The 21,778-nt window shown below is 35.4% G+C and overlaps 2 protein-coding genes across 42 annotated transcripts in view; one reads left to right on the top strand and one right to left on the bottom strand.

Moving 5' to 3' along the window:
* Positions 1-8,669, bottom strand: part of huwe1 (HECT, UBA and WWE domain containing E3 ubiquitin protein ligase 1) — a 78,700-nt gene extending 70,031 nt beyond the window's left edge. For 20 of the 35 annotated variants that reach the window (XM_005162278.6, XM_009296963.5, XM_001923865.8 and 17 more), the window contains exons 1-11: positions 8,625-8,669; positions 5,885-5,934; positions 4,345-4,414; positions 4,160-4,258; positions 3,874-4,080; positions 3,629-3,781; positions 3,200-3,262; positions 1,062-1,139; positions 858-905; positions 569-737; positions 346-446 (exon numbers count right to left, since the gene is read on the bottom strand). In XM_005162278.6, the coding sequence (XP_005162335.2) occupies positions 346-446; positions 569-737; positions 858-905; positions 1,062-1,139; positions 3,200-3,262; positions 3,629-3,781; positions 3,874-4,080; positions 4,160-4,258; positions 4,345-4,389 (963 nt within the window). In that variant the 5' untranslated portion in view covers positions 4,390-4,414; positions 5,885-5,934; positions 8,625-8,669. 35 annotated transcript variants of the gene reach the window in all.
* A 2,737-nt stretch (positions 8,670-11,406) lies between these two features.
* tmem107l (transmembrane protein 107 like) overlaps positions 11,407-21,778 on the top strand; it is a 44,264-nt gene continuing 33,892 nt past the window's right edge. For 5 of the 7 annotated variants that reach the window (XM_073938488.1, XM_073938487.1, XM_073938486.1 and 2 more), the window contains exons 1-7: positions 11,407-11,565; positions 11,689-11,781; positions 11,874-11,941; positions 12,565-12,665; positions 14,820-14,916; positions 15,030-15,095; positions 15,601-15,655. In XM_073938488.1, the coding sequence (XP_073794589.1) occupies positions 11,695-11,781; positions 11,874-11,941; positions 12,565-12,665; positions 14,820-14,916; positions 15,030-15,095; positions 15,601-15,655 (474 nt within the window). In that variant the 5' untranslated portion in view covers positions 11,407-11,565; positions 11,689-11,694. 7 annotated transcript variants of the gene reach the window in all.

The following is a 21,778-nucleotide window of genomic DNA, read 5'->3' as shown; positions in this document are numbered from 1 at the left end:
TAATTAAACAATAATTTTCTTTTAATTTGACCAGTTAACAAGCAACATTGTTAGTTGGCAAAATTAACCGAAATGAGCACTCCTAATCAGGGGTAAAACGTTGACTACTATACATTAATGTCAAAACAATTTATTATCTGAATTAAAAGAACTTTAAACCTCCAGGATTGCAATTTTGCTGTGAAGGAGTACACTGCACATTTTACGCAGTGCAGTGTGATGTCATATTACTACAATGGTCATATTTTGCTCATTAAAAAAATCTAGCAAGACCTTGGCTTAAACAGTGCAACAAGTAGGCATATATCCAGTTTTAGTGCCAGAAAGTTAATAATTGCTACCCACCACCAGCTGTTTGTCTGTGATCTGAAGTACATCCACTAGCTCCTCTATAAGCCCATTATAGAGTATGCTATTGGCTGACTCCTGGAGGGCGTTGGAGTACACTGCACAAAAAATATAACCACACATTACATCAACCTCACCAGACAGAAAGCAACAACCTAGTGCCATTTCATGAAAATAAATACCGATTCTTATTTTGGTCAGCACCAGAGGGGTCACTCACCGAGTATGGAGATGGCATGCAGCCTGGCTTGAACAGCCTGCAGTCTCCTCTTGTGGTTGGAGAAGCCATGAGCCAGGCGAATGTGTGTAAAAAGCAATATTTGCTTGTCTTTAGGTATGTTGTACATAGCCGTTAGAGACTCCATGATCTCAGAGGGGCTTTCAGAAATCTGAGGGTGCACCGGGGAGGAGCAGAAATTAGATTCAAGTGCAATCAATAGCTATTAAGCGTCTATGCACTTCCATTAACTGTTCCACAAGGACAGCAAATGTAAACCACAGAAACTCACCTTATCAAGTTGTTCGATATGAATGTAGTGTAGCGTATTACTGCTTGACTGTTGACATAAAAGGTACAAAAAAATGGTTGAAAGCGTCTACACGACAACAAGACAGAACAAAAAAAATGAATTGTTCAGCTTAACAAAAAAAAGAAACAAAAACATTGTAGAAAGAGAATGGCAATATAAAGGGAAGCGCGACTCAGTGCATACCTTCTTTTCCACTTTGACCTCAGAGCTGGGCTCTGCATAGAACTCAAAGTGCAATGTGGTGGCACTCGGTGGATATTTCTGCGCAAAACAAAAAAACAGACGACTCAGAAAAAAGAAACACTTGCAAGATGAAGTTTAAGCGGGCTTTCACATCTGTGGTTCGGTTCATTTGGTCCAGAAAAAGGGGAATAAATGAAACATTGTAGCATTTTTCTGCCTTTTTTGGGACATTTTCACACCACACTGATTGCTTAAGTCTGAACCAGTAAAAAAAAACAAAATGCAGTCATGTGACAAAATCCACATCACTTACTGGCCAGATGTTATTAAATGTACTTCCTTAACTGTTATTTGATTGGTCAGAATTAGCATGCAGGAAAATCCCAACAAAACTCCTACAAGTAAAGAAATCGGCAGACACAAAGTGTCGCTTTTTATTATGGAGGGATGACTGCGCTGGCTGATTGTATCCCTGGCCATAGTATACAATATAGTTTATATAAATCACTTTAGACAAACTATACATTTCAATGAAGAATTCCAGACAGTTATTTCTCAATGATAGCAAAACATTCTTGAACGCCCTTTAAAACTGGTGGAATACAGTGCCAAATGGGTTGTTTTTTGATTTGTGAACCAGCATTATGTATAATACTTTACCAATTTATATCAGTCTCAATGTAATGAAAGCTTCATTTACATTTTTACAACAATTCATACATGGAAAAAGAAAAATGTGGCAAAATATGTTTAATAATTACATCAACTGGCTCAAAACTAAGCCTGGGTCACACATAACGTGGTGCCATATTAAACAAACAAAAACTTGCCAAAACAAAAATTTGATTCGGGAGTTTAAAACAGATCATCAAAAGGTCCATGCTGATTAAAAAGATAGTTCAGTCAAAGGTGAAAAATACTCCCCCTCATGTTGTTCCAAACATGTATGAGTTTCTTTCTTCAAAAAGAATATATTTGAAAGAGACTTGTTACCAACAAGTAGTGTTCCGCAGAAGAAAGAAACTCATCCAGGTGTGGAACAATTGAGGGGGGTTAACAAATGATCATTTTAATTTCTGTATAACTAACTCTATTAATAACAGGTAGCTGTGGATCTGAGGTTTCACCTTCTCAGAATTGTTCTCTTTCATTTCCTCCTGAAGTCAATCAAGGTCAGAGGCCCACAAGTAAAAAATAAACAGCTAGTAGAAACTTAATGTCATTTTAATCTATAACAACCTTGAGGTTTTTCTCCATGTTTAATAAAGTAAAGCTATTTCTGTTAAATATCTCTATATAATAACATGACATGACTTGACTGGAGAGCAGACCTGCATTGCTAATGCTAACATCCACCTTGATATAATATACATTTAGTTGTTGTTTTCACTGCTGAAATAGTTACATGTTTATTTACTAATAGGAAAATGTTGAACTTAGGGCTGTACGATATTGGAAAAATTTGACATTGCAATACTTTGTTTTTCTTCAATATATACTGCGATACGAATACAATATCAGCAGATGGCTTTAAATTGCTCTATTTGGGAGAGGAGTGGTCATTAATTTAGACTGATTAGAGTGATATTCTAAGGGTGTGAATAATGTATAAAAAAATAAAATAAAATAATTGCAATTATAATTACTCTTCATTACAAATGTTGTAGGTTATCATGTCCAAATGCTTTACACTCTCTTGAAACGCCTGTAAAACATATGCAAATTATAAAGTTTCACTTTGTTATGGTTACACTTCGCAATAACTCCACAATTCTCATGTATTCTCAATTGTTGTTCAACTATAATCCCAACTGAATATTGCATAACCTGCGATGTGACTATTGCGGACACACACATTGCGATATCAATGCTGAAACGATATATTGTGCAGCCCTAGTTCAACCCATATTTACACATGAATCTAAATGCCACTGTAAGCAATGTGCTCAGGTATTGCAAACTTTATTTTTTTTCCTAAACAAAGACAAATAAACTTTTCTGCAAGTATATTGGGACACCGTTTCAACATTTGCAACAATAAAATACAATTGCACACATATGACAAATCACTGCCAAGAAAAGCATGTTTTCTCTTTTTCACAACATAATATAATACATAATAGAAAAGTACAACATACCGACATCGGCAGATCTCTGCAACACTCTGCAAGACCAAAACCATTCTCTTTCCCTCCCCAGCTCTACAACAGAGGAAATAAAGAAGTCAGGAAAAGATGTAGGATGAAAGATAACAAGCATCAGCCTTGAAATGTCAGTAAACAAACCATGAAAGCACCTCTCTGTACAGAAGCAGGTCAACACGCTGTTTTAGTTACAACCCATTCAAAACCAATGAAGTCATTTCAAGAAAGATTTGAAAGTTCATACTACAAAGTAGCAGTTTATGGAATGAAACTTCTAAACTTTTATAAACCCCTGAATTAACTGAATGCACTTCAAAGGCCTTTGATTCGCAGCTGCTAGGAATTTCAATCATCTTGACTTCAGTGATCAAAACTGAGAGAAGAAAACATATGACGACATGCCTAAAATAAGAGCGTTCATACCTCAGCCAGATGTTGCAGGCGGGCAAGCAGTGGGCTTCTTTTATCTGAGCCTAGTCTGGTGATGTAGTTGGAACGTTTGCTAAACACATACAGGAGATTCAGCACGGACAGAACCACCTGCATATCACATGATGCTAGAAGGGTGGTCAAGTGCTAAAAACACAATGGAAAAGAAGACAAATCAAACCATGATGAAGAATTGAAGACTAACAGAAGCAGGTTTTGTTGGTCTGGGGTTGCAGTACCTCTATAGAGCTGTACAGGTGTCTTGAAAAACTGTATTCGATTAATAACGCGGTGAAGTTGAGGACCGCCAGCAATAAGGCTTTTAACTGCCCATTCTCTGGCCGGTCGCACACCAACAACCAAGACATGTTCTCCACTGTCTGCCCGGCATCACAGAGGATGCCATCAAAGCGGTCCAGCAAGTCCACCCAATGATACAACTCGCACTGGGAAGAGAAACAGGTCATCAATGAAGATCTGAACATGCATATTGAACACTATGATGGTGTAGGTGCTAGCGCATACCTTGCCAATGTTCCAGGTCTTGATTTGCTGCAGTTCCAGCAAGAGCTGTTCGTCGCTGCATCCTTTTAGCTTCTCTATGAGTGTCCTGCAGTCAGCAGGCTGGAGAAAGAGAGCAAAACATGTCAACAGTGAGAAAATACACAACAGCAAATACACAAAGATGTGCAGACATCCTGCTTACTGACCGCTTCAGTGGGGGTTTTCTTCAATTTGCTTCGGTCAACCTTCATGGTCACTAATTTCTACACACGGTTCCTGCAAAGAATGCATAGAATCATGAGGGAGAATAATTAAAGTTTAGTCATATTAATGTAATTCTCATTTATGCATAATGCTGCCATAGGTGGGGGGGAAAAAATACTTGGCTTAACCATGTAAACAAATCTTATTTCAGCTTTCACACTTTCATACTAAACTCAGTGTTAGATTAATCCTGGGTCTTCATAAATCTGACTGTACGTTTAAAAGCCTTGAGTTATGTTTTTATTGTTATTTGATTAAACAATGTTCTTGTTTCTGGTGTTAATGCATTGACTGGATAAAAGCAGGACATGACCTGTTTACATAAAGCCTGAAACATTATAAATCCTCATATTATACTTTACCATTTGAAATATCACATTTGAAGACAATGAAAAGACTTTTTGGTAAGAAAATTTTTTTGTTCACCAACTACTGTTTAACAACACATAACACATGTTTTGCGATGACTAATGCCTAGTTCAGACTGCATGATTTTAGTCCCGATTTTGACTCGCCGACAGGTTTTGAGAAATCACCGACGAATGGCTGAAATTACAGGCAAATCGGTGCTCATGCACGAGAGTGACAATCACACAGTATGAACTATCAAAGATGCCATCTGAGAGAATCAAATGCTATGTAAAAGGAGTTTTGACTGAAAATAACATCAGCGATCGCCTACAGCCAATGAGAGAGCAGCATTCACTTGTGTGTGTGTGTGTGTGTGTGTGTGTACCTGCAGGTCAGCGGGAGGTTAAGGGAGAAGTTAAAAACGCTCATTTTCAGTTTATTTGGACCCAAGAAAAGGAGGGAAAAATAGTGGAGGTATGACAGGAGCACCTGTGTCTGTTTGACGTTTCATACAGAAAGTTAAAAAAAGAAAGTTGAGGAGAAATTGATAATTCCCTTCAAACCTATGTGAGCGAATATGTACATTTTCTACCCCATTAAAGGCTTCTTTCTCGTTATGTAGTTAATAACAAAAGATATACTACGTGCTTTTGGCTGTGAGATGTAGTTTGGACGAAGTTTTGTCAGCGATTTCTCCTATTGTAAAGTCATGCAATGTGAAAGCCCCTGTCGCCGATCCATCTTGCAGTGTAAACAAAGCAGCGACAAAACGCTCAGATAGTCATGCAGTGTGAAAACATCTGTGACACGACTACTTTAAAAATCATGCAGTATGAACTCGGCATAATGTGCACAAATACAAGGCAAGTGATTGGCTGATGATTGCAATGATCCTAGCCACAACTTTCTAACAACAAAATGATTCACAATGTGAAAGTTTAGCAATGCAATGTGCAGTTAACAACGTAGAAGATGTACTCAAACTGCTTCTTAAAGTGGGAATAACAATGGCATTAACCCAGGGTTAATAGCAGTTTGAAAAAACCCATGAGATGCATTTGAGTCATACGGGAACAATTACATATTAATTACATGACCTTTCACACTATGAAAAAGGAAAAAAGAACTCACGGTAAATGATTTGGCAATTCCAAGTTAACGGCATTTTTCATGTGCAAAACCTAACGTTAAACAAAAAGAAGGAAAGTGAAACAATCATCAAAAACGAACACAAAGTTAGTGAACTTTCTACCAGTCTCACAATAAACACAAACTCTTAAAAAAAGCTTCATTTAACAAAGCTCTACATATACCAAAGCAAAAACTAAAAGTAACTTCAATACTTTCATTTCTGTACAAAACACATTACATCAATGATGGCAGAAAGAAAACCAATGTGTGAGAGCAAATCAATGGAAAAAGCAACCCAGAATAATTCAAATATGGGGCACAGATTCTGGGCACAGACTAGCATTTTACAAACACGTCCTAACAAAATACGACAATTTTATATACACTTTCAGGAAACAAAAGGCTGTTAATGTCGCATTTAAGTTATATAAACTTAACATTATTTACTGCTGCCGAGAAAAACAAAACATATTTCAGACCTTGAACCTGGTCAAAGCATTGGCCTGTGTGATCAAGCAAATAAACAAAAAGCTAAATTATTAGTCATTATCAAAGAACAAAACTGTTCCGCAGTCCATAGCGCAACTAACCAGCTAACTTAGTTAACCGAATACCAAAAATTACAATGACATAGCTAACCTGAGATGTTCTTGTAAACGAAAGTACAACACCGTAAACAAACAGACTGCAAGTGCAAATCTAAGCATCACAGATTCAGTGTGACTAAACTAATAACTCGACAAATTATTTTGTTAACTAATTCCAACGTAAACAAGCTGGCAAACGGAGATCAATTTGAGAAAAACGGCAGCTAACGTACCATGCTAGCTAGTTTTTCCTTGCTAGCAAGCTAACACAGTCAGCAAGCTAACTTTTGCGGGTAAACATGAGCACGTCAATAACTCCTCAAATAAAACAATATTCGTCATTTTATGTAAACTGTAAATGAATTACAGTAAACTGAACAGGGTTAAATTTGACCATTAGCCGCTCGCGCGATCTTTGACGTTGAGATACAAAATACATAATTCCCCACAACATGTCAACACAAACCCGCAATCGCCCAACTCATTGCTAAAATCTTTACCAAAGTGGCTTTCTTTTCCAACAAACACTCTAAATCGTCAATTAAAGCATCGACTGTAGCAGAACACGCTAGAAGTGAAGCTATACCGGTCCATATTTTTTCCTGCGAACTGCATACATGCTGTGGTCTAACGATAATCTAGTGCCCGGCTCAGCCTGGCCTGCTCCTCCGGCAAACCCGCTCACTCCCCTTAGATCTCAAGCTCACAAAAACAGCGTCTGTCACCGCGTTCACAATCGTACCGTAGCGTATATTATCTCCCATTTTCAACAAACGCACCGTCTCGGTGAACTGTGGCTGGCAAAGCGCGCTCAGTGGCTGCTGATGAGATGCTCGTGCATGCGTTGGTTTGGTTGGTTAGCTGAGAAACGCAGAATATCTCGCTGAATCATTCCCTACTCGGGCCTACCATAACACTGACTTCCAGTGGACGGCTCGATTTCTCACTTTTTACAGCTGCACTTGTGCGTAGCTGCATTTGGGGAAAACGTAACTGTTAGCGTGACACACATCATGCTAAAAGTCTACAAAATATGTTTGTATGCAATAACATTTGGAGGATTAGATATATAATAAATTTGATATATGATGGAATGAATGTCAGTCTAAAATGTCTGCAGTCAGTAAGTCTGAATATGTTTAGTTAATGGATTACTTTAATATATATTTAACATGCAAATTTTGTGATACATATAGGTTTATCAAATTTTTTTTCTTAATAATACTTAATATAACCACGTTGAAAAGAAATTATATTACAGTTTGACTATAATAGAATTTTCTTTTTTCCTAAATCCCTAAAAACAATTGGGCAAACTTTAAATACTGTAGTTTTGGCACAATTTGGTTCTTCAATTCCTATCATCAGCATTGAAAGTAAAATAACACAGATTGAGTAAAAAGTTCACAAATACATACTTTACATAGAAATCGAGTCAGATATTATCTAACAGCAGTGATATCTACAGTAAATCATACAAGATAGATTTTGGGGGTGCATTTGTTAATATAAACAGTGAATTATTCTCTGATTTTATAAGTGGGCCACATGGCTTAAAACTGAAGATGGAAAATGCAACCCCCTAAAGACCAGATAAGAGGAATTTAGGTGTCAAGACTGTTGCTGAACTTGACGACTCCGCATACTTGTATTGGCATGAGCATCCATACACAACACACAATGTTTTAACGCCTAATTATGCGACAGTGGGGACTGTAAATGCACAAAACTTTACGTAAATTCTGCAAAATCTCAAATTATGCATCTCATTCATCACATAGGCTCGCGATACCACATACACGTCCTTTTAATCAGCCGTGATTCAGTGTTACCCTCCAATTCCCCGATATTTGCACGATAATTTCTATTTAATCTGAAGTATTCAGCTCACGGAATGTAAATAATTTCTGTCTTTCTGTGCGCGCGCACATCGCGCATGCATTCAACACACCACAATGCTCGTCAGTCCGACCGCAAATTAAAAATGGCGGTTTATATTAGCAAAGTGTCCGGTCTTTGCATCCAAAACACACATTTTAATAACAGCATACACGTACAATTCGCAAGCAAACCCATCTGGTACTGTTAAAGATCACGTAGAGTGAACAACAGACGTCTCCATCAAACAGACAAAGACTAATTTAAGCCCTTACCTCGGTTGCGCCTCAACATAACTTCTCCATCTTACAGCAGCGAGTGGGGATGTAAATCTCGCGATATTTCAGTTGGCTTCTTCTGCTCCAATAGTAACATGCTGTAGACACGCAGGCCAACCCTACAGTAATATCCTCTCAGAAAAAGCACAATCATACAAAATATGACCCGTATTTGGTGTAATAAAGTGTATTTACGTATAATAAATAATTCACAGCTCTAGTTGTGACCCCAAAACAGAGTCAACGAAGAAAAATAGGTGCAACAAGCATTATACAAGTGATTACATTTGAGATGTTTGTACTGCATATTTAATAGTATATCTAGCATATTTAATAGTAATAGTATAATAGTAAAAGTAAATCTTACATTAATAATCTCTATGAGACTGCTCAATAAAAATAAAAACATGAAAAACAAGTCTGATCAAGAGATAATAGTTCAAAACATTAATTTAGGTCAGATGCCCAAAGTAGGGCCCAAGGAGCCAAAGTTGTAACCATTGATTTAGCCCACTATCCCATCTGAGAAGAGAGTGAGAATGATATAGAGGGAAGGGGCGAACACCTTTGAAAGAGACCATCATTTCTAGTTTGACATTTTCTTTAATTGTTTGTTTTATTGCTGAGATACAAAAAGAATACTGAAAGGAAATGTTTCAATTAATTATTTTAAATGAGTCTGATTTTTTTTATGTAAATACTGTCACTCGATAGATAGAGGACTACGCAGAAGACAGCGGTCAGCAAACCAAGGCAAAAACTAGTGTAAATCAAGTTGGGTTTTTGGCCCTTGGTAAGAAAACATTTGGGCACCCCTGCTTTAGGTAGCCTATATAAGAACACCTAAAGTACAGAAATATAATTTATTTATTATTATATATACATACAGTTGAAGTCATAATTATTAGCCCCCCTTTTTTTTCTTTTTTTTTAAATATTTCCCAAATGATGTTTAACAGAGCAAGGAAATTGGAGAAAGTCTTATTTGTTTTATTTTGGCTAGAATAAAAGCAGTTTTTAATTTTTTAAAACCCAATTTTGGGACAAAATTATTAGCCCCTTTAAGCTAATTTTTTTTTCGATAGTTTACAGAACAAACCATCATTATACAATGACTTGCCTAATTACCTTACCCTGCCTATTTCACTTTATTAACCTAGTTAAGCCTTTAAATGTTACTTTAAACTGTACAGAAGTGTCTTGAAAAATATCAAGTAAAATATTATTTATTCTCATCATGACAAAGATAATATAAATCAGTTATTAGAAATAGGTTTCTAAAACTATTGTATAGAAATGTGCTAAAACTATTTATATATATATATATATATATATATATATATATATATATATATATATATATATATATATATATATATATATATATATATATATATATATATATATATATATATAAATATATATATATATATTAAACAATTCTTTTCTTCATGGTTTTGTATCTAAGGTGTGCCAACCTTGTTTGTTGGGTTTCAGATTTATTAAAAATATATCACACCCTGCAAATAAAATGGCAAATGTTGTCACCACAATGTAAAAAAAAAAGTCTTCCTAAAACTGTCTATTCTCAATTTCTTAACTCTAAGGTTAATATTTTACTGCCTTCCAGAACAGCAAATGCCCTTGATAGCAAACCACTGAGTTAGTATTTATTTATTATTTACTAGACCAACGACGTCTGGCTGTAGGCTACAGTAAAAACTAATGATTCATTTATTTGTTGATTTGTGAATGCTGAAAACCTGCAACCATTGACATCCATATAGGAAAAACAAATGCTATGGAAGTTACAGGTTTCCAACTTTCTTTAAAGTATTGCCTTTATCGCTTAACAGAAGAAAGAAACTCACAAAGATTTACAACCACTTGAATAAACAGCAAACACGTTTTTATATTTGGGTGAGCTATCCTTTTAACTTATAGGGCTCTTATTACACACGTTTTATGCACTTACTATAATACCAATAAATTATGCATAATCACATGCAAAAACCCATAACCATAGTAAGTACTCCATATCGTTAATTAATGCCACTCAGTACTTTATGCTATAGATACACTGTAAAAATGAGACCGTAAAACAAAAAACAACTTAGTTTGTTTAAATGCATTTCATTTCGAGATTAGCACTGTCGCTTCACAGCAAGAAGGTTGCTGGTTCGAGTCCCGGCTGACATTTCTGCAGATGCTTTTTTCCCTGTGTTTGCTTGGGTTTCCTCCGGGTACTCCGGTTTCCCCCACAGTCCAAGGACATGTGCTATAGGTGAATTGAATAAACTAAATTGGCCATAGTATATGAGTTTGAATGAGTGTGTATGGATTTTCCCAGTGCTGGGTTGCAGCTGGAAGGGCATCCGCTGTGTAAAACATATGCTGGATAAGTTGGCAGTTCATTCCGCTGTGTCGACCACTGATAAATAAAGAGACTAAGCTGAAGGAAAATGAATGACTGAATAAAAGGCTTGTTTAAGACACCTCGAACACCTTGATAGTGCTCCCTATTGACCACAATAATGAAGTCTTTGAAATAAATTTTTTCCAATTGTCTTACTACTTGTCTGCGCTGCCATGTTCCAGTTCACCATTTTCAAGTTATTTCACCTTTAGTACCTGCTCTCAGCCGAAGGAAAATGAATGAATGAACATTTTGAGACATTGTAAAACCAAGTTGAGGACCAGTCAGAAAGCGACTCCTTCCAGCAGGTGACAGCATTGAGCTACTTGTTGGTCTGTTTTGACCATAACCCATTCGCCAAATAGAAGAAGAGTGTTGTCGTAGCAACCCGAAGCTTATATCGAGCGATAACTGTCCTCAAGCTTGATAAACTTATACGCATAGTAGCCTTATATACAGTGCTATATCTACTTTACTGCTCACCATTTGAAAAATCAGGTTTTAACAACTAACGCAAAGCTGGTACGTATACCATTTTGATATACAACCTCACGTTTTGTGAAGATGAACACGTTAAACCTTTAACTGTTAGTCATCCACTTGCACAGTTCAATCTAAGTTATTATGTCTTTCTTCTCTGTCTAGTGTTCAATGTCGGTGGTCAGCAGTCTGGTGCCTGCCCGTTTCCTCACTCTCATCGCGCACCTTGTAATAGTGATAATCATTTTCTGGTCTCGGGTAAGAAGTGTTCTTGTGTGTGTAATTGTTATTTTTATATCACACAACATCACTGCAGCCAGCTGTGTGTTTAAATGTGGAATGACCTACAGGAGTACAGTGTCCGAGCCTGTCTACCACTCGACTACACTAATGAAGAGTACACAGCAGAGGACACACGGTTGGGAAACACACTTTCTCTGTTCTGTATTGCTTCACAGTGGCTAAATGATAATATAATTATTTCGGTCATGTAGTGAGACTGAATAGTATTTTTTGATTCAACTTTATTGTCATTATACATGTACAAGGCAACAAAATGCAGTTGGGGTATACCTAGGAATGCGATAGCATCAAGTGCATGATATATGCACAGTGCTCAGCAAATGAGTACACCCCTTTGAAACAAAACAGATTTATTAAACAGATATATTTATTCAAATAATATTTTAGTCATCAAACATATTTAGAAATTGAAAGATATTACAATTACATTCAAGCAAAATAATCCAAAAAAGAAAAGAAATTACAACCTGCAAGATTTCAACTAAAATAGTCTTTTTTTTTTTCATTCCGCAATACAGAATGTATTTTAATTGTTAATTAAATGTACCTTTTAATTTATGAAACAAAATACTTTAAAATCTTTTGATGGCTTTTCTTGTTTGACCCATTTACAGCATATTATTGTTTGACTGATAGTAAATTGTACATTATTTATATGTAGATGTGAATAATGTTATGGAGTCAGATATAGTAAGTCCTGTTCATGACGCTGTCCTAACCATTGTTTTTGGAATACAGGCTTGTGGTGGCATTATCCGTGACTCTTGGCCTGTTAGCCATCGAGTTGGTTGGGTTTCTCTGTGGAATCTCTATGTTCAACAACAACCAAGCTCTTCTGTGTATCCTTACCAGTAGCACATCACCACTATAGGTTATATATATACTGTAGGTGTTGATGCATATAAATTGTGTATTATTTTCTTATATTTTCATGGATCGGAGTCAAATCTTCAACTTATGATTAACGCAAACAGCTCCCATATGTGTGTCTAGTACTAGTTTCTTACACATCTCATCCAAAGTCTTCTGTTTTGTTCAGATTTTTGACAGTAAATTACCTGAAGTCATGGGTCGTAAAAAATTATATGGAGCTGTAATGTGGTCAAGACCTACCTGGTATATAAAGTCAATCTAGGGCCATATATACAGTTGAAGTCAGAATTATTAGCCCTTTTGAATTATTACCCCCCTGTTTATTTTTTCCCCAATTTCTTTTAACGGAAAGTAGATTTTTTTCAACACATTTCTGAACATAATAGTTTTAATAACTTATTTCTAATAACTGATTTATTTTAGCTTTGCCATAATGACAGTAAATAATATTTGACTAGATATTTTTTAAGACACTTCTATACAGCTTAAAGTGACATTTAAAGGCTTAACTAGGTTAACTGGTTTAACTAGGCAGGATAGGGTAATTAGGCAAGTTATTGTATAACCATGGTTTGTTCTGTAGACTATCGAAACAATATATAGCTTAAAGAGCAATAATTTTGACCTTAAAATGGTGTTTAAAAAAAAAAATGCTTTTATCCTAACCGAAATAAAACAAATAAGACTTTCTCCAGAAGAAAAAACCCTTTTGGAAAAATAATAATTCAAAGGGGGGCTAATAATTCGGACTTCAACTGTACGTGCAAAATAAAATAAAACTTTGCAAACAACAAATAAAGTATTGAGCAAAAAATAAATAAATGTAAATGAAAAAAATAAAAAATACATTTTGCTAACAAAAATAAAGAACTGCAAAGGGGAAAATTGAGAAATAAAAATGAAATTTAAACAAAAAAGGAACTGCAAATAAACATCAAGCAGTAAAAAAACAAAACAAAAAGATTTGCAATAATCAAAAAAAAACTATATATATTTGCAAAACATTTTTATAGCATTGCTTTTACAAAACCTGCCCGGTCAGTTGCAATTGTCATTTTAATTAGATTTTAGTCAACTGTGAGTTTGTGATGCTGTTTTCACTTTGTACTTCACGTTTCTGCGCCTTTCACTTTGTGGCCCTGATTTGACAAGGGGACTGAGTCAAGGGAACTTAGAGGTTTACCTAAGGCCTGCCGTAAACGCCCAAGTTCCCTTGACTCCACCCCTTTGTCAAATCAAAATGAGCATTGCAGTTGACTGGATGGGTTAGGTCAAGGCTAAAAATGTTTTGCAAATATTTATATATTTTTTTTTTCAGTTCTTTTTTTGTTTGCAAATGTAATTTTTATTTTTCAAAAATAAATTTTCCTTTGAATTTTTAAATTTTTGTTAGCAAAAACTATTTTTATTTCTGAAAAACAAGTTTTTGCTTGGGCGAGGCAGTGGCGCAGTAGGTAGTGCTGTCGCCTCACAGCAAGAAGGTCGCTGGGTCGCTGGTTCGAACCTCGGCTCAGTTGGTGTTTCTGTGTGGAGTTTGCATGTTTTCCCTGCCTTCGCGTGGGTGCTCCGGTTTCCCCCACAGTCCAAAGGCATGTGGTACATGTGAATTGGGTAGACTAAATTGTCCGTAGTGAGTGAGTGTGTGAATGTGTGTGTGGATGTTTCACAAAGATGGGTTGTGGCTGGAAGTTGGCGGTTCATTCTGCTATGGCAACCCTGGATTAAAAAGGGACTAAGCCGACAAGAAAAAGAATGAATAATTAAAGCTTTTGCTTTGCGATTTTTAGAGATTTGCATTTATTTTTTGCTCAATACTTTCAATTTTGTTTTAAAAATGTTCTTTTATTTTGCAAGTATATGGCCCTAGATTGACTCCACAACTTTAGCCATATGGTTTCCTTGAAAAAACAAAAGTTTAACAATTAACATAGCCTCGTATTATAAAACCTAACAAAGATATCTTTACTATTGCTTTCCAAAACTAAAAGCAGTACAAATCAATACAATTAGACAGACATGATAGACAATCCCAGTGGTAGAATGGCAGCAAAAGTCTGGTTTGTTAACAATAAAGGCATCATGATACAGGCACAGAATTTTATTTAACCGTCACTTTTCAGCTATTGGATGTCACAGCAGTGGCTCTGTGGCTTTGCTTTTCTTCATGTTTGAGCAATGGACCTGCAGCATTTACTGGTGGATCTTTTCCTTCTGCAGGTCAGTCGTTTAATGATTAACAGTCAAAGCATAACTTTAACTGTGAATGCCCTTTTCAATGAATTCGCTTTAACTTTGGTGTATTTGAAACATGTTTTCTTTCTCTATTTCAGTGTGATTCCAGCATTATATGAGATGGTCATTGTTGTTGTGGTGTTTGGATGTAAGAGAAAGCCTTTGTGAGTGTATCTGCCCTTTTGCTTTAGGAGAGTTGGATGTTTTCTTTCCATGACCGATGTACCAGAATAGCATTCACTCACTGGCACAATAAACTCCTGTTTTTCCACAACGCTTCTCTGGAGAGTTGCTGAATTGTTATGGGTGAGGGCTTAAAAGGATAGTTCAACCAAAAATAAAAATTCTGCCGTCATTTACTCACCCTTGTCTTGCTATAAACTCGTTTTAGTTCTTTGAACACAAAAGAAAATATTTTAAAGAAGATTGGAAACCTGTAATCATTGTCAACCATAGTTGGATAAACAAATATTATTGAATTTCATGGTTACAGGTTCATACAGGTTTCGAACAAGTTAGGATGTGTAATTGATGGCAGAATTGTTATTTTTTGGGTGAACTATCTCTTTACAAGTCAAGCTATTGAACTTTTATAAATACAGATATTTTTATAATGTTGAAAATATGTTAAACCTCTTGTGATGATTAAAGGCATTTTGTATTTTACAGTTTTTCTCCATTGGTTTGGCTTAATTCTGGACACAGAAATTCTCAACACTCTAAGGTCAGATTTGGCAAAACATAGTTCAGCACAACACTATAGCTCACTTGCAAAAGCACATATCTTTCCCAAAAATGATATTCAGCTTACAGTGCTGTGAAAAAAGCTGAACATACTGTTTGATTGGTCATCTGAGATGTGTTAAACTCCTCTGTCAAGTTCTAGTTACACCTGACTGTCAATTGCTGTAACAAATGAAAGGATGCTGACATGTTTTAGAGAGAACAACCTTTACACTGAGAATCAACATTCAGTTTAGATCAACTAGATCTATTCACTTAGGAATTGTGCTAAATGTAGGCTACCTGTACTTAATCATTTGGAAAGATATACTTAGGCATCGAGACATGTACTTAGACATTTGCAATTGAATGAAATGAATAAGAAAATCAATTCAATTGTGAACAATTGCCAAGTAGTTTGAAGGTTTGTCCATGTTGTTTTCAGACTGTAATTCCTGTTTCAAGAAATGAGCCAAACCGATAGAGAAAAACTGTTCAAATGTGAAGGCAAAATTGATGTTTATTTGCTTCACATTTTTCAACAGATTATGTACCCATAAAACTTGTATATTATGAACCCAGACAATATAAATTCTGCTTTCAGTATATATATATATATATATATATATATATAAATATATATACTAAATGTTATTTTATTTCTGTAAACTACTTAGGTTTTTTGGCATAAAATATTAAAACAAGAAGTAATTTTTACATTAATGTTTTACAACTCAAATTCCTATGAATTAATGGTTTAAATAAATTCAGTATTTGGGTGGAATAACGCTCATTTTCAATCACAACAAATAAAAAAGTGCACAAAAGCATGCACATCGTTTTAAATGAGTGTTCAGTCAAACAACAAAAAGTGCCAAAATATATATTCAAAAATGCGGCAACCCCAACCTATGGTGAAAAATCGAGTTTTCAAGCTGGTTAGACATACATGTGTGTGTGTGTATAAACACACTCAGTCCTTTTTTTTCAATTTAACAACATAAAAACGGTGGACCAATTGGAGAGGTTTTCAGAGTGACCGCAACTTTATGTAGGAGTACGGCCCCCCCGCCCACCAATATTGATTGTCAGGCGCATCAGCATCCTCAGTTTGTTGTTTCACGTCCGTCATTTTCAGCGTGTGAGTCAAAGAGATGCCACTAAAGGAACATCGGTGCTCTATTTTTAGATGTAAGGCTCATTGGGCTCAACACAAGATCAATGTTCTCCACATTATCCCTCTAATCGGAATTATTGTTTGTGCCTTTAGTTAGGTAGGTTTGCAAACATGTGAACTTTTTATTGCGTCTACCTTAAACTTCAGCCATTTGCATTTTTTGCGATCACAGAAGCTCCCTGTGATCTTAACAGCCGGCGACTTGAAACGCCGTTGTGTGTACCCTGATAGAAACCTATGTTTAGAATTTTAAAATGCATGGTGCTGCATGGTGCAATGATTCAGGACACTTTATGTTTCTGCCGCGCCACAGACAGTGTCTGGTGTGCCGTGTCCCAGCTTCGAGCGGTGTACAAGCTTGGTACTTGAAACTAGCACACAGTTGGCTGTAAAACTATACAAAGACACAAATGATCTTGTAGTCTCTGTTTGGTCTGTGTCCGAGTCGTACATGTACTGCTGAATGCTGGTTCTCTCACTCATGCTGCTTCTCTCTGTCTGCCTGTCTGTTGCAAACACAGAGCGGGGAGCTCTTGGCTCCGCCCCCTTGTTAGGTTGAGCAGGAAGCCGAAACTAATTTTCATGTGAAGCAACACACCCCTTAAATAGCGAGCTGTGTACACTCTGCCAAAATCACACTTTTTAACACATTGTAATAAAAAAATCTGAACTGTGTCTTGAACTGAACCTAAACTGGCACTCTCAGAAGAACCATAATATTAATATTAAATCATACAAAAGGGGTAAACTATGTGCCCTTTAAAGTAAAAAGGCCGATACAATGTGTGTAACACACAGCACACCAACTCTTCATCAGACAGTTTTCATCACAGTATGTTGCTAATTTTATACACTTCCGGATCGCATAATCTCATACATTATCTCACAACAAAAAAATAGAAAAATACACATAGTAAATTATATTTACAAGTTACATATTCAAAACGAAAACACAAAAACACATCCTAATAATACATCCCAAATAAAGAAAAAACTTAACAAAATACAACAAAGAAATGCAACAAAATATAGCCAAAAAAACTTTACCTGTGCAACTAATTAAACATGAAAGAAATGGACAAATATTAACCTCCTCACTTGACGAAGAGCCGTGTGCTCGAAACATTCTACACCTTGTGTCAGCCTTTTTAATTCATTAAATTGGCATTTTTGGTGCTTTGGTTTTGTCTCCTTTTTAAATATACAATCACAACAAATAAAAACATTTCTTCTGAACAATTTTCATTTTTTTAAATGACAAAAATATTTAGAAGACAATTTACGGAATAAAATAAATATTAAGATGTAACTCTAAGAAAAACTGAGAGTTTCTGGATATACACATACTAGTTATTTAAAAAAATTGTTGATTATCAATGACGTATTATTTTTAAGTAAACCTTTCAATTTGGAGTCATTTGGGTCTTTCTTAAGTGCATTTGGAAAGTATTCATAGCGCTTCACTTTTTCCACATTTTTTTGTTACACAGCCTTATTCCAAAATGTATTAAATTCATTTATTTCCTCAAAAGTTTTAAGATATTGTTTTTATTTTAAGCATAATTGCCTGTATCCTACATTAGCCGTAGCCCTTCAAGTCTAAAATAATCCCTTTGAAAAGTTAAAACCTGTGAGTGAAAAAAACATCAGTAACAAGAGAAAAGTTCAAGTGAATCCAATTCCCTGCATGATGTATTCCATCGGCTCACAGCGGTACATTTATATTTATTTTCTTAGCCAAACATCAAGGTGTTTGTTGATATGCTGTAGAACTGCCGAGAGAAGTTAGTCCTTCAAAGGAGTGATGAGTGTGTGAGCCTGCGAGGTACATGCTGAACTGAGCATAGCTGACTTTAGCTGGACCACACACACACTCTTTCATTAAGATGGATCAAAACACACAAATGAACAGTGACACTGTCCTACAATAACACAACATATGCACACTACCAAAGAAAATGGGGAAACCTTTGTTTTAGCTCAATATTAATTTCAATCTTGACATTTAAAATCCAGACAGACAGACAGACAGACAGACAGACAGACAGATAGACAGATTATAGTTTGCAGGAACCACAAAACACATGTGATTTGCAGCTAAGTTTAACCATAATAGAGTGAAAGTTTATCATTTTTAAGGCTTGTAACTGAGCATTTCTAGAGAGTTTAAAACCTGTGTGTGGAGTTGTCAAAGATTATTTGTAAAAAAAAAAAAAAGCTTTTCTTTCTTAGTATTTTTGTCTTGTTTCTAGTCCAAATACCTACATTTCAAAGCAAAACAAGATACCTCTTTTTTACAGATATTTTTGCTTGTTTTAAAGAAAAGAAAATGCTTAATTTTCTTATTTATTCTGAATTTGAAAACAAAACAATATTTTTACTTGATCTAAGTATTTTTTGATATTTCAAACGAGACAAAGTAAGAAAAGCATTGTGATTATTGCATATCTGTACCTGATTACTGTTAGACTGCACAGGAAATGGTCAAAGCTTTTCAGAACCTCTTGTGAGACGTATCGGTATCTCAAAATTTATTGCACAAAACTAAAATATCAAAATATCATATTTTTCCAATCTCGTGCAGCCCTAATAGATAGATAGATAGCTAATACATCGATTGATGGGTGCACTATAAAAAAAGCAGGGTTTCACACAATTCATTTATGCTGTTCCAACAAAAATCTATTAAGCTAACTTAACAAATTTAAGTAGATTGAATATAATTAATTAGCAATTATGTTATCTCAAAATAACCCCAATAATTGTGTTGTGTTCAGCATACTTTTAAGAGGTAGTTTAAACAAGCGGCAAAATAATTTTTTGTGTGTGTGAATAGAGAATAAATAAAAGTAATATTAATTAAAAAACAAAAAGATCAATTATCAAAAACCAATTTAGATTGATGGACACTAAAAAAATCTTGCCTAATTTTGTTTTAAATCAAGTGATTTTTTTTCCAGTCAGCTTAAAGCAACAAAGACATTTAGACTTTCTGTAATATAATTTTTTTATAGTGTAAATTGATTGATAAAAAAATAAAAATAGCTATTATTGGCCTATTTTCCTGAACAGAAGGAATGCAATTAAAGCCAGTGCTGAAAACCGTCTCTATGTCTGTAAGTGAAACCCCAGCTCTCCATTTCATCTCTGGTGGCACCTATTCATGTACCCTGATTTTCTTGGACAAAATCAATAGCTCCATTTCCAAGAAACTTCCCTCATATCCTCTAAATAATCCAACCTCTCGTCCTAACTTAAATAAACCATAGCAATCAATAAGGCAACTTCAGTCAAGACGCTGCATCGGCCTGTCTTTAATGAGCTCCACTCTCTCTGTGTACACAGCCCTATTTCCTCGGCAGCTCATGCAACTGTCTCCACACATATTATCTGCACGCTTTGCTCCCCATCGTTATTTTCGTCCTTGTCTCCGTTTGCCGCGACCCACCTCATCGCTGACCCCTCTGCTGTCTGTCGCACAGAGAAGCTCTCTTCACCTTAGGCCAATTAGTGTCAACTAGACACCAACAACATTGCTGACCTCTGGCTGGATAATTAAAATTAAATGGAGGTGCATCTTGACAAAAAAAAAAAAAAACGCCACTTCCGGCGCCGGGACCTTATCTTCTTCAGGGCTATTAGGTAGTGTCCACACGCCATACTTCACTCTCCAGTATTATTAAAAAGTAGAAGTGTCTTATGACAGCATCAAATAAACATGGTAATGATTATTGATTGAAGTTTTGTTGTGGATTTTATGAGATTTTAGCCTCCACTTTTCTCTGCACTTCTAGTTTGGGGAACTTTCATTCAATAGAACTGAAACAAATAATTTAAAATAATGAGGTTCTGCAACAAATATATCTGACAACTATATATGTTCATATCCGTAGTGAAAACTAAGAGTGAGCTGTGTTAATCTTTGTTTTAGTCAACATTATACTGCTGCAGAAAGGCTTGTTTGGGTTTTGGGCTAAATAATGGCCTGCTGGAAAGCAATTTGTCAATTCGAATATAATTAATTGCAATATAATAGTTAAATAAAAATATAGTGGTATATTAGGGGAGCGCGGGGCACAAAGTAATGCGGGGAAAAATGTAACACAGAGTTTTAAGGTATTTGCTCAGGGTTAATCATGGCATGCTTTTGAGGTTTTCGCACAGTGTCAGCAGATGTCTTCCTGCCAATAATTGAAAAACGGGAGAAACCATTTTGCAGCATTATTTATTTATCTGTGAAAGTATGAACCTAAAATCTTATATTGTTGTGATTACCGTCTTCTAGGCTAAAAGATGAAACCATTTTGAAAGATGTAAGAAACACACAGTGACTGCTTGCCAGTTTTGAATTAAACACGACACAATGGGGTTAGATGTAACAGGGTGTTACAATTAAGCCACACACTGTTGGACACCAATTAAACAAACACTTTTTTTTTTCAATTTTAAGTGTAATGTTGAGAACTTTTTAAACAAAATTATTTTTAATAGAATTTTTTTTTGAAAGACAAAATTTTTTTTGTTGCTAATACTACAAATAAATGCATTGTATAATGATGGATTATAATCCCAATAAATCTAAATGTGTTTTTCCAATAAATAAATAAACATTCTGTGCTTTGTAGAATAAAAAATAAATTGATCTATAGGTACTGAGAAAATATAGCTATTAAAAGTAAACTAAATTTAAATTAATTGTGTTTAATCTGCCTTTTTAAGCATGCGTTACAACTAACCAACCCTCTGTCTGTTACAACTTGCCCCGCTGGTGGGGTAAATAGTAACATTTTTACTCCTGGCACTTTTGTCAAAACTGCACAGAACCTATAGGTCCGGCGATCATACTTTCAGTGCTCATTTGTAGGAAAGGCTTGTGTTTTGTTGGTAAAATACAAATGGTTTGTCGAACCGCAAAACTTTGTTAATTATTTAACCAAAACCAAAAAG

The sequence above is a fragment of the Danio rerio genome, chromosome 23, assembly GCF_049306965.1.
Source record: "Danio rerio strain Tuebingen ecotype United States chromosome 23, GRCz12tu, whole genome shotgun sequence".
Classification (NCBI taxonomy): domain Eukaryota; kingdom Metazoa; phylum Chordata; class Actinopteri; order Cypriniformes; family Danionidae; genus Danio; species Danio rerio.
Note: the sequence above shows the minus strand (reverse complement) of the source record. Positions and strands in the feature narration are given on the sequence as shown.